Raw genomic sequence first — 16,194 nt, 5'->3', positions numbered from 1 at the left:
TAAATTAAAATCTAACTTGCGACAGCGAGGCACTTCAGTGTTGATGGATGACAACAACTCTGGCGAATTAATGTATCTACGGGGTGTTGTTTATTTGCCATATGTTGAATTATACTCCGGGCGTCGCTGTTCACTCGCAGATAAGAAGACGGTCTTTTCTCCACCCACAGCAAAAATAGTCATTGTATGGAAACCAAGTGCAGCCATTGCTGGGGAATCAGCAGAGCTGTATGTTTTGATTCCAACGTGAATAACATTTTCAATAATTTTTATTTTTTGTTTTGTTTACTGTGGAACCATGGATCATACAGTCCGATCTTGGATCATCGATTTCTGTTGCTTTGCTGTCATTTTCCACCTCACCACGGCGGACCTGACCTATTCCGTTTTGGAGGAGATGAGACCGGGATCCATTGTTGGAAATATTGCTAAGGATCTTGGCCTTGACGTGGGGACATTGTCCGCCCGTAAAGCCCGTATCGATGCTGAAGTAAAGTACCAACATTACTGTGACATTGATCTCAAAAATGGGAATATGATCATGAAAGGAGCGATTGACAGAGAGGAGCTGTGTGGGGACAGGGTTTCGTGTATGCTTAAATTTGAATTAGTACTAGAAAATCCTTTGGAGCTGCACCGCATTTCTGTGCTCATTCAGGATGTAAACGACAATTCACCCGTTTTCCCCGAAGATTCAGTTAATTTTGAAATAAGAGAATCAGCCGTTAGAGGTGCTCGATATCGTCTCAATGAAGCGCATGACGCTGACAGTGGACAGAACGCTGTTAAACAATACAGTTTACAAAAGAACGACCACTTTTTTCTGTCTGTCAAAGATGGAGTAGATGGGTCCAAAACCGTTGAGTTGGTTTTAGACAAAGAGTTAGACCGTGAAAAACAGCAAGAATTAAATCTTGTGTTGACTGCAGTTGATGGTGGAAATCCACCGAAGTCAGGGACTGCTATTGTACATTTGAGTGTCCTGGATGCCAATGATAACGCACCCGTGTTTGATCAGGCTGTATATAGAGCAAGTCTGCCCGAAAATTCCCCTATGGATACAGTAGTATTAACTGTAAGCGCCACTGATGCAGATGAGGGAATCAATGGGGAGGTGTCTTATGAATTTAGTCGCATTTCAGAAAAAGCTAAGAAGATGTTCACCATAAACAGCAAAACTGGAGCAATAAAAGTCATCGGAGCTCTTGATTTCGAGAGTATTAACAAATATGAAATGCGCATTTTTGCAAAAGATGTTTATGGACTTTCATCTGATTCAAGAGTGATGATTGATATCACGGATGTAAATGATAACGTCCCGGCAGTATATATGAAATCGTTAATTAATTCAATCCCTGAAAACATCCTACCTGGTACAGAGGTGGGCATAATTAATGTTCAGGATGAAGACTCTGAGGGGAATGGACAGGTCCGCTGCTCCCTTCAGCAGGGTGTGCCTTTTAAATTAGTTCCTTCGATTAAAAACTATTATTCTCTGGTGACCACTGGACAACTGGACCGTGAATTGGTGTCTGACTACAGTATTACAATCACTGCCACTGACGAGGGCTCTCCATCTCTGTCCTCTTCTAAAACTGTTCATTTATCTGTAGCTGACATAAACGACAACCCACCTGTGTTTGAGGAAGAGTCGTACAGCGCAGCTGTGAGTGAAAACAACAAACCTGGCTCCACTTTATGTTCTGTTGCTGCTCGAGACCCTGACTGGAGACAAAACGGTACCGTGATTTATTCTCTGTTACCTGGAGAGGTGAACGGTGCCCCAGTGTCCTCGTATCTCTCTGTGAACGGAGACACGGGGGTGATCCACGCTGTGAGGTCGTTTGATTATGAACAGTTGAGGAGTTTCAAAGTGCAGGTGATGGCCAGAGACAACGGTTCTCCTCCACTGAGCAGCAACGTGACAGTCAGTGTGTTCATATCAGATGTGAATGACAACGCTCCTCAGATCTTGTACCCCGCCCCGGAGGGCAACTCCTTCATGACCGAGCTGGTCCCCAAAGCTGCACACGGAGGATCTCTGGTGTCCAAAGTGATCGCAGTGGACGCGGACTCCGGACAGAACGCTTGGCTGTCCTATCAGATAGCGAAATCCACTTCTCCGGGACTTTTCACAATCGGTGTCCACAGTGGAGAGATCAGGACACAGCGGGACATTTCTGAATCTGACAGCATGAAACAGAACCTGATAGTGTCAGTGAAAGACAACGGACAGCCCTCTCTGTCTGCCACCTGTTCCATGTATTTACTTATTTCTGATAACTTGGCTGAGATTCCTGAGCTGAAGGACATTTCTTATGATGAGAAGAACTCCAAGCTGACTTCATACCTGATCATTGCGCTGGTGTCTGTATCCACCTTTTTTCTGACTTTCATTATCATCATCCTGGGAGTGAGGTTCTGTCGCAGGAGAAAGCCCAGACTGTTGTTTGATGGAGCAGTGGCCATCCCCAGCGCTTATCTCCCTCCAAATTACGCAGATGTTGACGGCACAGGAACTTTACGCAGCACTTACAATTATGACGCCTACCTGACAACAGGATCTCGAACCAGTGACTTCAAGTTTGTGAGCTCTTACAATGACAACACGCTGCCTGCTGACCAGACTCTGAGGAAAAGTCCATCAGACTTTGCTGATGCTTTCGGAGAAGGTGACAGTTCTCCTGAGGTAGGACAAGTTCAATTTCATAAATTTCAATGAACGTTGTGGACGACTTATCGTGACATTTCAGTAAAAGTTAAAGTGTTTATGTATAGGGAACAAGCGTCTTTTGTTTTTAAACTATATGTGGTTGTTGTTTTTGTTGTTGTTGTTGTTGTAACAAGTGCCTGTATGGCAATACCAATGCGTGCCTTAAATTATTTATTTTATGCATATTTGATATGGTGGTTTATTGTAATTTGTGATTTACGATTTCAAATGTGATCATATCTCAGAAGCTTTACATATTGCCATGGACAGTTCAAATACGTCTCCAGGTGAGCGGTTTAGTTGTATACAGCACTGCACTGACTACTTTTCAATAAGTGGTGGTGTGTACCTTGCTGGAATTTCTCTCAACCAGAATGGAGTGGGTGCGTTGGTAACGTATGGGGGTGTATTGATGACGGTTGAAGGGTCAAACGAGGAATTGCACTGATGACAGAGAAAAACCTTTGAAAGTTGAACTATCAAGCTGTTGCCAGCAATAGATGAAGTCAACTCGACTCATCTGTTTGTGTCCTCTTTCACGAAAACAACAACAACAACAAAAAATCGTGAATAATTATATACATCCAAACTTTCTCTCTTCCTTAACATTTTTAATTAATCTCTATTTTTTTGTCATCATTTCACGCTAAGGCGAATTTATAGTCCTACTGTGGGGGTCTTGTATTAACAGTAATTTTTAAACGAAGAGTGTGCCTTGTCAATATTTCTTTTTTATGCACAAGCTCTGCATGTTTTAAGCAACCATAACTTCCTAAAAAGCATGATTGTCTGAAAAAAAACAAACAAAAAAACAACACAAAAAACCCTAATTTTTTAGTCAGATTTCAAATTTTGTTAAATGCCAAAAGGTCTTTTGATCTATATAATCGTAAGTTACTCCACTTGTTAGATGTATCCAGGGCACTTCCAATGTATTAGTTTCGTTTCCAAAAATGTACCCTTTTTCTTGTCATTTTCCTGAATGACCAATTCCACATTTGCCCAGCATTTCATTTTACACAATCTGATACGTTAGAAATTTTGATCGAACACCATCAATGAATTGTGTCAATTTGAAAAGATCCATGAATGTGATTTTGACGTGGTTGAGTCACGATAGAATATTTTACTCATTAACGTTCAGTTTCAGCGCTGTCCGTGGTCCTGAATGGGTCCTGTTTTTTGTTTGTTTGTTTGCTTTTTGTTTTTTTTGTTTTTTTCAGTGATTGAGACATCATCGATTGACTTACACTTGAATTCACCAAAGTGAGCGAATTCAGTATTGATAAATGACAACTAATCTTCTGAGTTCAATCGAACTGGATGTTGTTTATTTGCGATATTTCAAATTAAACTGCGGGCGTCGCTGTTCACTAACAGATAAGAACACGGCAATTTCTCCACCCACAGCGAAAATAGTCATTGCATGGAAGCCAAGTGCAGCCATTGTTGTGAAAGAAGACGAGCGGTTCGTGTTATTTCGAATTAGAAGAATATTTTATGTTCAGATTGCTTCCTTTTTTGTGGAATCATGGATCTTGCACGACGTTCGTGGCTCATCGATTTATGTTGCTTCGTTGTCTTTTTCCGCCTCACCAAGGCGGACCTGAGCTATTCCGTTCCGGAGGAGATGAGACCAGGGTCGATTGTTGGAAATATTGCGAAGGATCTTGGCCTGGAAGTGGGGAAATTGTCCGCACGCAAAGCCCGTATCGATGCTGAAGGAAATCATCAACAATATTGTGACATTGATCTTAGAAGTGGGAATTTGATCATGAAAGAAAGGATTGACAGAGAGGAGCTGTGCGGGGACAAGGTTTCGTGCATGCTTAAATTTGAATTAGTCCTAGAAAACCCTTTGGAGCTGCACCGCATTTCTTTGCTCATTCAGGATGTAAACGACAATTCACCCGTTTTTCCAGAAGATTCGGTTAATTTCGAAATACGCGAATCAGCCGACAGAGGAGCAAGGTATCGTCTCAATGAAGCCCATGATGCGGACAGCGGACAAAACACAGTTAAACAATATAGTTTACAAAAGAATGATCACTTTGTGCTGTTTGTAAAAGATGGAACGGATGGATCTCAAACCGTCGAGCTGGTTTTAGACAAAGAGTTAGACCGTGAAAAACAGCAAGAATTAAATCTTCTGTTGACTGCATTTGATGGTGGAAATCCACAGAAGTCAGGGACTGCTATTATACATGTGAGTGTCCTGGATGCCAATGATAATGCACCTGTTTTTGATCAGGCTGTATATAAAGCAAGTTTACCTGAAAATGCCCCTGTGGATACAGTACTATTAACTGTCAGCGCCACTGATGCAGACGAGGGAATCAATGGGGAGGTGTCTTATGAGTTTAGTCGCATTTCAGAAAAAGCTAAAAAAGTGTTCACAATAAATAGTAAAACCGGGGAGATAAAAGTAACCGGAACTCTTGATTTCGAGAGTAATAACAAATATGAAATGCGCATTTTTGCCAAAGATGCTTATGGACTTTCATCTGATTCAAGAGTGATGATTGATATCACGGATGTGAATGATAACGTCCCTGCAGTATATATGAAATCATTGATGAATCCAATACCTGAAAACATCCCACCTGGCACAGAGGTGGGAATCATCAATGTGCAGGATAGAGACTCTGAGAATAATGGACAGGTCCGCTGCTCCCTCCAGCAGGGTGTCCCTTTTAAATTAGTCCCTTCTATTAAAAACTATTATTCTCTGGTGACCACTGGACAACTGGACCGTGAATCGTTGTCTGATTACAACATTACAATCACTGCCACTGACGAGGGCTCTCCACCTCTGTCCTCCTCTAAAACTGTTCATTTATCTGTAGCTGACATCAACGACAACCCACCTGTGTTTGAGGAAGAGTCGTACAGCGCATCTGTGAGTGAAAATAACAAACCTGGCTCCACTTTATGTTCCGTTGCTGCTCGAGACCCTGACTGGAGACAAAACGGGACCGTGATTTATTCTCTGTTACCTGGAGAGGTGAACGGTGCCCCGGTGTCCTCGTATCTGTCTGTGAACGGAGACACGGGGGTGATCCACGCTGTGAGGTCGTTTGATTACGAACAGTTGAGGAGTTTCAAAGTGCAGGTGATGGCCAGAGACAACGGTTCTCCTCCACTGAGCAGCAACGTGACAGTCAGTGTGTTCATATCAGATGTGAATGACAACGCTCCTCAGATCTTGTACCCCGCCCCGGAGGGCAACTCCTTCATGACCGAGCTGGTCCCCAAAGCTGCACACGGAGGTTCCCTGGTGTCGAAAGTGATCGCAGTGGACGCGGACTCCGGACAAAACGCGTGGCTGTCCTATCAGATAGTGAAATCCACTGATCCGGGACTTTTCACTATCGGTGTCCACAGCGGAGAGATCAGGACACAGCGGGACATTTCTGAATCTGACAGCATGAAACAGAACCTGATAGTGTCAGTGAAAGACAACGGACAGCCCTATCTGTCTGCCACCTGCTCCATGTATTTACTTATTTCTGATAACTTGGCAGAGGTTCCTGAGCTGAAGGACATTTCTTATGATGAGAAGAACTCCAAGTTGACTTCATACCTGATAATTGCGCTGGTGTCCGTGTCCACCTTTTTTCTGACTTTCATCATCATCATCCTGGGTGTGAGGTTTTGTCGCAGGAGAAAGCCCAGACTGTTGTTTGATGGAGCAGTGGCCATCCCCAGCGCTTATCTCCCTCCGAATTACGCAGATGTTGACGGCACAGGAACTTTACGCAGCACTTACAATTATGACGCCTACCTGACAACAGGATCTCGAACCAGTGACTTTAAGTTTGTGAGCTCTTACAATGACAACACGCTGCCTGCTGACCAGACTCTGAGAAAAAGCCCATCAGACTTTGCTGACGTTTTTGGCGATTCCGATGGTTCTCCTGAGGTAGGAAGTTTGACTTATTGTCTAACATCTCAACAACTATGAATTTATTTTGAATTGTCTTTCCTCTGGTTTTTTTTATTTTTTATGGTCAGTTAATGCATCGTACTTTGTGTCTATGTTTTGATGGGAATTATATTCTTGAAATCACACAACGTAGCACTATTTTTAATTTGCATAGGTCATTATTTTTATAATAACTCTATGTGTCATTGCAGTTGTGAAGTATTGGGTCACACTAAGGTGTTTATTGGGAACACATTTACACATTGGGTGTATCTGCTTTGTTTTTATGATTGTGCTGCATGCCTTCTTATTGGATTATAGTTTATTTTAATTGCTGGGTTGAAAAAATGGTTTTGGTATTTTAGATCGCACCAGTTATTCGTAATTGTGAGCACCCGTGTCCATCCATGTTGTCGTCTGAAAAACAAAAACAAAAACAAACAAACACATATATATCGTCACGTTTCTCCCACTAGCATCTGTGCATTACCTAATATTAAAAAAAACCCAAAAAACATTTGCATTATAATTTGTATTATTGGTTTATATCCGTCTCTCGGGAATACATTCATCACTTGCGCAACAAAAATGTAACATTCTTAATCCTCAACTGAAAAAAGGCAAATAAAGAAAGACATTTTTTAATCATGACGCAATAACTTGTTTTATCTTGGAATCAATAAAGGGATTTCTGATTACAATATGGGAAAATGTTGGAAAACAAGCCTAGCGGTTAATTTTGAAACGTTGAAGCCTGTCTTAGGTTTTTTTTTTTATAGTTTTGTTGAAAACATTCTCCGTGCTCTCTCTCGTGCATATGAACCTGTACATTTGGCAACATTTGGAACTTTGCGGTTAACTAAGATTTAATGGTGAACTTTCTGCTTCCACAAGGCGTTCTGTCTGTGTGGGTTGCATAAATAGTTGAAGTTCTCAACTTGCATCAAAAATTCCGGCAGTTATTTTCTCTCTCTCTCTCTTCTCTCTCTCTCTCTCTCTCTCTCTCTCTCTCTCTCTCTCTCTCTCTCTCTCTCTCTCTCTCTCTCTCTCTCTCTCTCTCTCTCTCACTCTCACTCTCACTCTCACTCTCTCTCTCTCTTCCCCGCTCTCTCGCTCTCTCTCGCTCTCTGGTCATAACATACTTCAAGTCTCACTTTATCTGGTGTGCTGATGCTTGTTTCCAACTCCTGTCTATCTCCTTGTCATTGCTTTGCTTCCTCGCTTGTGTAATTATGGTTTAAATTGCACATAAATTACTCAGCCCCTACAGGTACTTGGGCCTGTCCAGAAAGTGTGCTGAGAGGTTAACCACCTCCATATATCATTTTGCTCCTCGTATGCATATTACATTTTGTCCACGATTATAAGTGCAGGATGGCCCGACCAATGACAGTGATTCGGCCAGCCCCCTGTCAATCACAACTGATTATCCAATCAAACCACAAGGAAAACACAATTAGAACTTGTTTTGCTTGGATCAGTTTTCAGATAATTGGAATTGTTCAAACCTATATTTATTTGATTTTATATGATTTGGATTTCTCTTCGTGTTGAATCTGACAATGAGTTTTACTTAATTGTTGATATTTTGTTAAAATCGGTCACATTTCAGAACAAATGAAGCCACACTTTTATTGTGGCAATGTCCTCTTCATCTCTTGTGCATAAACTGTGTCCTACCTGTATGTTACTGAATCTGACATGACACAGATTTCAGTTTAGTGCAGATATACCAGATGCTTTTCATAGTTGCTTACCTTTTTATGAACACCCAACTCGAGAATAACGAATGAAATTGTGTTATTGATTGAAGTAGTCTCCGTGAGGCTTCATGATTAAATTATATTATAATTCACCTGAAAGAAACGTTTGTTATACTAGCGCTGTCCATGGTACTCATGAATGACTCTTGATCAGCAGCATATCTAGTGATTGCACTTGGACAGTAAAAAAGAAAAAAAAAGAAAAAAAACAACAACAATAACTAAACTATGGTTCTTCTATTTACTTACTGGCTGAAAATGTGAATTATTCTGGATAAAAGTTGTGCATTTGTAATATGTGGAATAAACCCCAAGTGTCGCTGTTCACTTATATATATGAAGACGGTCGTTTCTCCACCCACAGTCACAGCAGTCATTCAGTACAAACCACAGCAACCATTGTTGTACCGGTAGCGTATGCCTACATTGATTTTAGAGTCTAGCTGCGGTATTTTTTAAACAAAATTAGTGTTTGTGTGTCCAAATCGTCCTCCAGGAAAAAAAATGGATCTTACAGGACGATCTTGGCTCGTTGTTTTATGTTGCTTCGTTGTCTTTTTCCACCTCACCACGGCGGACCTGAGCTATTCTGTTCCGGAGGAGATGAGACCTGGATACATTTGTGGAAATATTGCGAAGGATCTTGGCCTTGAAGCGGATACATTATCCGCCCGTAAAGCCCGTATCGATGCTGAAGGAAACAACCAACATTATTGTGACATTGATCTTAAAACTGGGAATTTGATCATGAAAGAAAGGATTGACAGAGAGGAGCTGTGCGGGGAGAAGATTTCGTGCATGCTTAAATTTGAATTAGTCCTCGAAAACCCTTTGGAGCTGCACCGCATTTCGGTGCTCATTCAGGATGTAAACGATAATTCACCCGTTTTCCCGAAGGATATATTTAAATTAGAAATAGGAGAATCCGCCTACAGGGGAGCTCGATATCGTCTCAATGAAGCTCACGATGCGGACATCGGACAAAACACAGTTAAACAATACAATTTACAAAAGAATGAGCACTTTGTTCTGTCCGTACAAGGTGGAACAGATGGTTCTCAGAACATCGAGTTGGTTTTAGACAAAGAGTTAGACCGTGAAAAACAGCAAGAATTAAATCTAGTGTTGACTGCGGTTGATGGTGGGAATCCACAGAAATCAGGTACTGCTATTATACGTGTGAGTGTGCTGGACGCCAATGATAATGCACCAGTTTTTGATCAGGCTGTTTATGAAGCGAGAATACCTGAAAATTCTCCCCTGGATACGGAAGTATTAACTGTAAGCGCAACTGATGCCGACGAGGGAATCAATGGGGAGGTGATTTATGAGTTTAGCCGCATTTCAGAAAAAGCTAAGAAGATTTTCGAGCTCAACAGTAAAACTGGCGAGATAAAAGTCATTGGAGGGCTCGATTTTGAAAGTAATTCAAAGTTTGAAATGCGCGTGGATGCAAAAGATGGCTACGGATTTTCATCCGATGCTAAAGTTGTGATTGATATCACCGACGTAAATGATAATGCTCCAGCTATATACATGAAATCATTGATGAGTCCCATACTTGAGAACATCCCACCTGGTACAGAGGTGGGAATCATTAATGTGCAGGACAGAGACTCTGAGAGGAATGGACAGGTCCGCTGCTCGCTCCAGCAGGGTGTCCCTTTTAAATTAGTCCCTTCTATTAAAAATTATTATTCTCTGGTGACCACTGGACAACTGGATCGTGAAGTGGTGTCTGATTACAACATTACAATCACTGCCACTGACGAGGGCTCTCCACCTCTGTCCTCCTCTAAAACTGTTCAGTTATCTGTAGCTGACATCAACGACAACCCACCTGTGTTTGAGGAAGAGTCGTACAGCGCAGCTGTGAGTGAAAACAACAAACCTGGCTCCACTTTATGTTCTGTTGCTGCTCGAGACCCTGACTGGAGACAAAACGGAACCGTGATTTATTCTCTGTTAGCTGGAGAGGTGAACGGTGCCCCGGTGTCCTCGTATCTGTCTGTGAACGGAGACACGGGGGTGATCCACGCTGTGAGGTCGTTTGATTATGAACAGTTGAGGAGTTTCAAAGTGCAGGTGATGGCCAGAGACAACGGTTCTCCTCCACTGAGCAGCAACGTGACAGTCAGTGTGTTCATATCAGATGTGAATGACAACGCTCCTCAGATCTTGTACCCCGCCCCGGAGGGCAACTCCTTCATGACCGAGCTGGTCCCCAAAGCTGCACACGGAGGTTCTCTGGTGTCCAAAGTGATCGCCGTGGACGCGGATTCCGGGCAGAACGCGTGGCTGTCCTATCAGATAGTGAAATCCACTGATCCGGGACTTTTCACTATCGGTGTTCACAGTGGAGAAATCAGGACACAGCGGGACATTTCTGAATCTGACAGCATGAAACAGAACCTGATAGTGTCAGTGAAAGACAACGGACAGCCCTCTCTGTCTGCCACCTGCTCCATGTATTTACTTATTTCTGATAACTTGGCTGAGATTCCTGAGCTGAAGGACATTTCTTATGATGATAAGAACTCTAAGTTGACTTCATACTTGATCATTGCGTTGGTGTCTGTGTCCACCTTTTTCCTGACTTTTATTATCATCATCCTGGGAGTGCGATTTTGTCGAAGGAGAAAGCCCAGACTGTTGTTTGATGGAGCAGTGGCCATCCCCAGCGCTTATCTCCCTCCAAATTACGCAGATGTTGACGGCACAGGAACTTTACGCAGCACTTACAATTATGACGCCTACCTGACAACAGGATCTCGAACCAGTGACTTTAAATTTGTGAGCTCTTACAATGACAACACGCTGCCTGCTAACCAGACTCTGAGGAAAAGTCCATCGGACTTTGCTGATGTTTTTGGAGATTACGATGATTCTTCAGAGGTAAGATTTTTTTGTCTGAATTATGCGCTTCTTTTACTTTTCATTTTTAAATATTTTTTTTCTTTTAATTAGGTGCAATTTGTGTTATATTGTCAATACCAACATACAATGACTTAATTTTGAAACGTTTGTCCATTTTGATGCGTTTTAAAATGGGTTTTTATTTCCCTGTTGATTATTTGCTCTCTATTACCCTTTAATGAAACAATGGGTTTTTGTATATTTGTGCAAGTGTCATTCAGATTATTTAATATATTCGTTTACAAGGCGCATGTAGTTTTCACTTACCAGAAAAGTTCATGATTTTACCTTGGCATTTTACATACACAATTGATATCCTCACCGTGATGTGAAACGCAATTGAATACTCAACCATTAACAGTGACTTTCTAATACTATAGCACAGGTATTCCTTTCTTCGGACTTACAAAAACCAGCACGCAACTTATTAAATTTAGTTACATTTTGAAACACTTCTGAATGCGATTTATTGTTGTCATAATCCTCTGCAAAAGTATATGTAAGAGTTAGTATAAGACACTGTCTTTTCATACAGCTTTTTGCCTTTTTCAGTTTTAGTTCACGTCTTGATTTCTAGTCTGCAACTACTTCAACAAACAATTTACCCTGAATTAATATAGCCCTCGGTACTTTACGGCACAAAGTGCACTGCAAACGCTAATTTAATTGGTTATCAGTGGCCTATACTTTTGTCAAAATATGAATAATGGTTACTATTGAAGGACATGGCAGTTTGTGTTACTTTTAACATTTTATTTTCTGTAATCTTCGGGGTATACTGCAAGTGTCGCTGTCTACCAATCAAAATCATAAAGTGCTTTGACTGAGCCCTTTCAGTGTCTCCACCCAAAGCTTTTTCCTCCTCATTGTTTGTCACACTTGTATTTGGGTCGAACTGCACAGCTACGTTTATATGTATATGGGTGAAACTAATTGTTTCATTTTGTTTGACTAATACCTTCTTTTAAACGATGGCGTGGCTCAGTTGGCCCATTACATTCATCTGCGGGTCTCTGTTTTTGCTTTTGGGTTTAAAGCTTTGTCGCGGCGATGTGAGCTATTCTTTTATGGAGGAGCAGAAAACCGGATCTGTCATTGGAAACATTGCCAAGGACCTTGGGCTTCAAGTCGGGAGGCTTCCACCTCGAAAGGCGCGTATTGTATTTACAGGGAACCGTAAACGCTACTGTGAGATCAAAGCGGATACCGGGGAGCTTGTCATCGGTGATCGGATTGACCGAGAGGAACTATGCGGAACTAAGGCTTCATGTAATTTGAAATGCGAATTGGTCCTAGAAGATCCACTTGAATCACACCAAATATCTCTGCAAATACAGGATGTGAATGATAATCCACCCGTTTTTGGTAAGGATATCGTTAGACTAGAAATAGGAGAATCTACTCCCAAAGGCTCTCGCTACAGAATAAATGCGGCACGAGATGCAGACATCGGGCAAAACGCTGTTCAAAACTACGTCTTGCAAAAAAACAATTACTTTGTTTTGAATGTGCTCACCAATTCAGTTGGATCTAAGTACTGTGAGATTGTCCTAGATAGAGAATTAGACCGTGAAGGAGAACAAGAGGTAGCTTTAATACTGACTGCCGTAGATGGCGGAAATCCTCAACGATCAGGCACCGTGGCCATACAAATCACAGTGTTGGACGCTAATGATAACGCTCCTGTGTTTAGTCAGGCTGTCTATGAGGCCACTCTACCTGAAAACTCTCCTCTTGACACAGTGGTGGTGATCGTGAGTGCCACTGATGCAGACCATGGGGCGAATGGTGAAGTAACTTATGAATTTAGTGGAATAAGTGACATAGCAAAAGACATATTTTCGTTACACGAAGTGACTGGAGAAATTACTTTAGTGAAAAACGTTGACTATGAAGAAGAGTCGAGATTTGAAATGCTAATTGAGGGAAAAGATGGTTATGGGCTTTCCACAGAAGCAAAAGTAGTAATAGAAATAACCGACGTAAATGATAATTCGCCAGTAATTCACGTCAATTCATTAGCAAATCATATGCCTGAAAACATCCCACCTGGTACTGAGGTGGGGATCATTAATGTGCAGGACAGAGACTCTGAGAAAAACCGACAGGTTCGCTGCTCTATCCAGCAGGGTGTGCCTTTTAAATTAGTCCCTTCTATTAAAAACTATTATTCACTGGTGAGCACAGGACAACTGGACCGTGAAGTGGTGTCTGATTACAACATTACAATCACTGCCACTGACGAGGGCTCTCCACCTCTGTCCTCTTCTAAAACTGTTCATTTATCTGTAGCTGACATCAACGACAACCCACCTGTGTTTGAGGAAGAGTCGTACAGCGCATATGTGAGTGAAAATAACAAACCTGGCTCCAAGTTATGTTCCGTTTCTGCTCGGGACCCTGACTGGAGACAAAACGGAACCGTGATTTATTCTCTGTTACCTGGAGAGGTGAACGGTGGCCCGGTGTCCTCGTATCTGTCTGTGAATGGCGACACGGGGGTGATCCACGCTGTGAGGTTGTTTGATTATGAACAGATGAGGAGTTTCAAAGTGCGGGTGATGGCAAGAGACAACGGTTCTCCTCCACTGAGCAGCAACGCGACAGTCAGTGTGTTCATATCAGATGTGAATGACAACGCTCCTCAGATCTTGTACCCCGCCCCGGAGGGCAACTCCTTCATGACCGAGCTGGTCCCCAAAGCTGCACACGGAGGTTCTCTGGTGTCCAAAGTGATCGCAGTGGACGCGGACTCAGGACAGAACGCGTGGCTGTCCTATCGGATAGTGAAATCCACTGATCCGGGACTTTTCACTATCGGTGTCCACAGCGGAGAGATCAGGACACAACGGGACATTTCTGAATCTGACAGCATGAAACAGAACCTGATAGTGTCAGTGAAAGACAACGGACAGCCCTCTCTGTCTGCCACCTGCTCCATGTATTTACTTATTTCTGATAACTTGGCTGAGGTTCCTGAGCTGAAGGACATTTCTTATGATGAGAAGAACTCCAAACTGACTTCATACCTGATCATTGCGCTGGTGTCTGTGTCCACATTTTTTCTGACTTTCATTATCATCATCCTGGGAGTGAGGTTTTGTCGCAGGAGAAAGCCCAGACTGTTGTTTGATGGAGCAGTGGCCATCCCCAGCGCTTATCTCCCTCCAAATTACGCAGATGTTGACGGCACAGGAACTTTACGCAGCACTTACAATTATGACGCCTACCTGACAACAGGATCTCGAACCAGTGACTTCAAGTTTGTGAGCTCTTACAATGACAACACGCTGCCTGCTGACCAGACTCTGAGGAAAAGTCCATCAGACTTTGCTGATGTTTTTGGAGACGGTGACAGTTCTCCAGAGGTAAGATCGTTAAATATTGAATCCACATTATCACTGCAAAATACTGTTCTATATTTATTTCAGTTAACTTATACGTCTTTATTGATGCAGCTAATTTGTAGATTTAGCTGAGATATCAGCACAATTTTACCTCATACACAACAATATATTATTTTACTAGGTCTCAGCGGTTTTACTCATCTCAACTATGATTTCCACCTATTTTTTTACATTTTATTTTAAATATTAACTGATCATTTATAAATTCTCAGAATTAACCAATATGGGTAAACATTCAGACATCATAATTTATCACATTATTTACTTCAGTAAAGCATTGACATTGACCTATATATTCATAGTCTGATTTTATTCACTATTATATATATTTTTCCACAATATCATGCATTTAAACTTGGACTTTTTTGCTGTATGAATGTGGGCTATTGGTGATGTTCTGTATTTATATGGGAGTTCTTTTTGCAAAAAATATATTTTCTGCTCCTTGTATTGATAGTTGTTTTGTGTTGCATTGTTTTGATCATTCTACGACTTTATATAATCCGTACTTCACTGTCCTGTCTGCTGTTTTCCTTTAAATAGTTGACCTTTTTCATTCCTGATGAATGTTTTATTTTATTTTTTTGCAAATTTCATCATTGCTTCTTCTACACCTCTTTTGATCAATAATTTATGGCTACAAAATACAGCAGTGTTGGTTGTTTTTTTTAATTATATTTATTTAAATGATCATTGACAGAAGGTGTTGCTTTATGCTCGTTGGCTTAGTGTAAAGATTGAGATACGTTTCTATTGCAATTTTTTTTTTCTTATCCGTCACTTTTTCAGTGAGGATAACACTTGAGAAAACACACCCCCTGCTCATTGTCTGTACATTTGTGAAATATATAATTTGGTGTACTACCATACTGTAGTTATGGATCTCATGCCCGCCCTAGTCTACACTTGAATGCAGACGCACATGTTTTCTTGTCTTTTTCCAATCGTAACTTGAAATAAGATTGGGATTTTGTCGGTAGTATTTGGCATTGTTAAAATGTATGTAGCTTCTCCAGGAGTTTGCGGGAGGTATAATTCTATTTAAAGCATAGTTCTAGTAATTGTTTTATTTGTTTCTCTTCAACGTTCATTATAACACAGTGACAGTGCTCACAGTTTTACAATAGCAGGAAAATAAATAAATAAATATATATATATATATATATATATATATATATATATATATATATATATATATATATATATATATATTAGGTCTTGGGAATTGTTAATTGTAGCTTTACTTGGTTCTTACTCAATGTGCTGGGAAATCATAGCTATTGTTATGTTGCAAAACGAAAAAAAATAAATCTAGAGTTTATGCTTTCACCATGGCATGATATTAATTAACCTTAACAGTTAAAATAAGTAAAGACAACTTTAATCATGTTATTTCCTCAAGGCTTCTTGTGTCTTTTACCTTTTGATTGTGAAGGATTCAAAAAGCAATATTAATCTCTGTTTGACCCA

The 16,194-nt window shown here is 41.1% G+C and overlaps 3 protein-coding genes across 3 annotated transcripts; all 3 read left to right on the top strand.

Annotated features, from left to right (window-relative positions):
- Positions 1-298: 298 nt before the first annotated feature.
- LOC308134685 (protocadherin beta-15-like) lies at positions 299-2,722 on the top strand (the record flags this gene model as incomplete). Its single annotated transcript, XM_080502458.1, has 1 exon — positions 299-2,722. One exon carries the CDS (start codon positions 299-301, stop codon positions 2,720-2,722), a length of 2,424 nt encoding a protein of 807 aa, XP_080358584.1.
- Positions 2,723-4,343: 1,621 nt separating this feature from the next.
- On the top strand, positions 4,344-6,677 carry LOC308134684 (protocadherin gamma-A12-like; the record flags this gene model as incomplete). Its single annotated transcript, XM_080502457.1, has 1 exon — positions 4,344-6,677. One exon carries the CDS (start codon positions 4,344-4,346, stop codon positions 6,675-6,677), a length of 2,334 nt encoding a protein of 777 aa, XP_080358583.1.
- A 2,228-nt stretch (positions 6,678-8,905) lies between these two features.
- LOC308134683 (protocadherin beta-15-like) lies at positions 8,906-15,465 on the top strand (the record flags this gene model as incomplete). The annotated part of the gene is made up of 3 exons (XM_080502456.1): positions 8,906-11,309; positions 13,610-14,685; positions 15,454-15,465. The coding sequence occupies 3 exons, from the start codon at positions 8,906-8,908 to the stop codon at positions 15,463-15,465; spliced, it is 3,492 nt and encodes a 1,163-aa protein (XP_080358582.1).
- Positions 15,466-16,194: the final 729 nt, after the last annotated feature.

This window comes from Blennius ocellaris, assembly GCF_963422515.1.
Source record: "Blennius ocellaris genome assembly, chromosome: 9".
Lineage (NCBI taxonomy): Eukaryota > Metazoa > Chordata > Actinopteri > Blenniiformes > Blenniidae > Blennius > Blennius ocellaris.
This window is presented reverse-complemented; position numbering and strand designations above follow the sequence as displayed.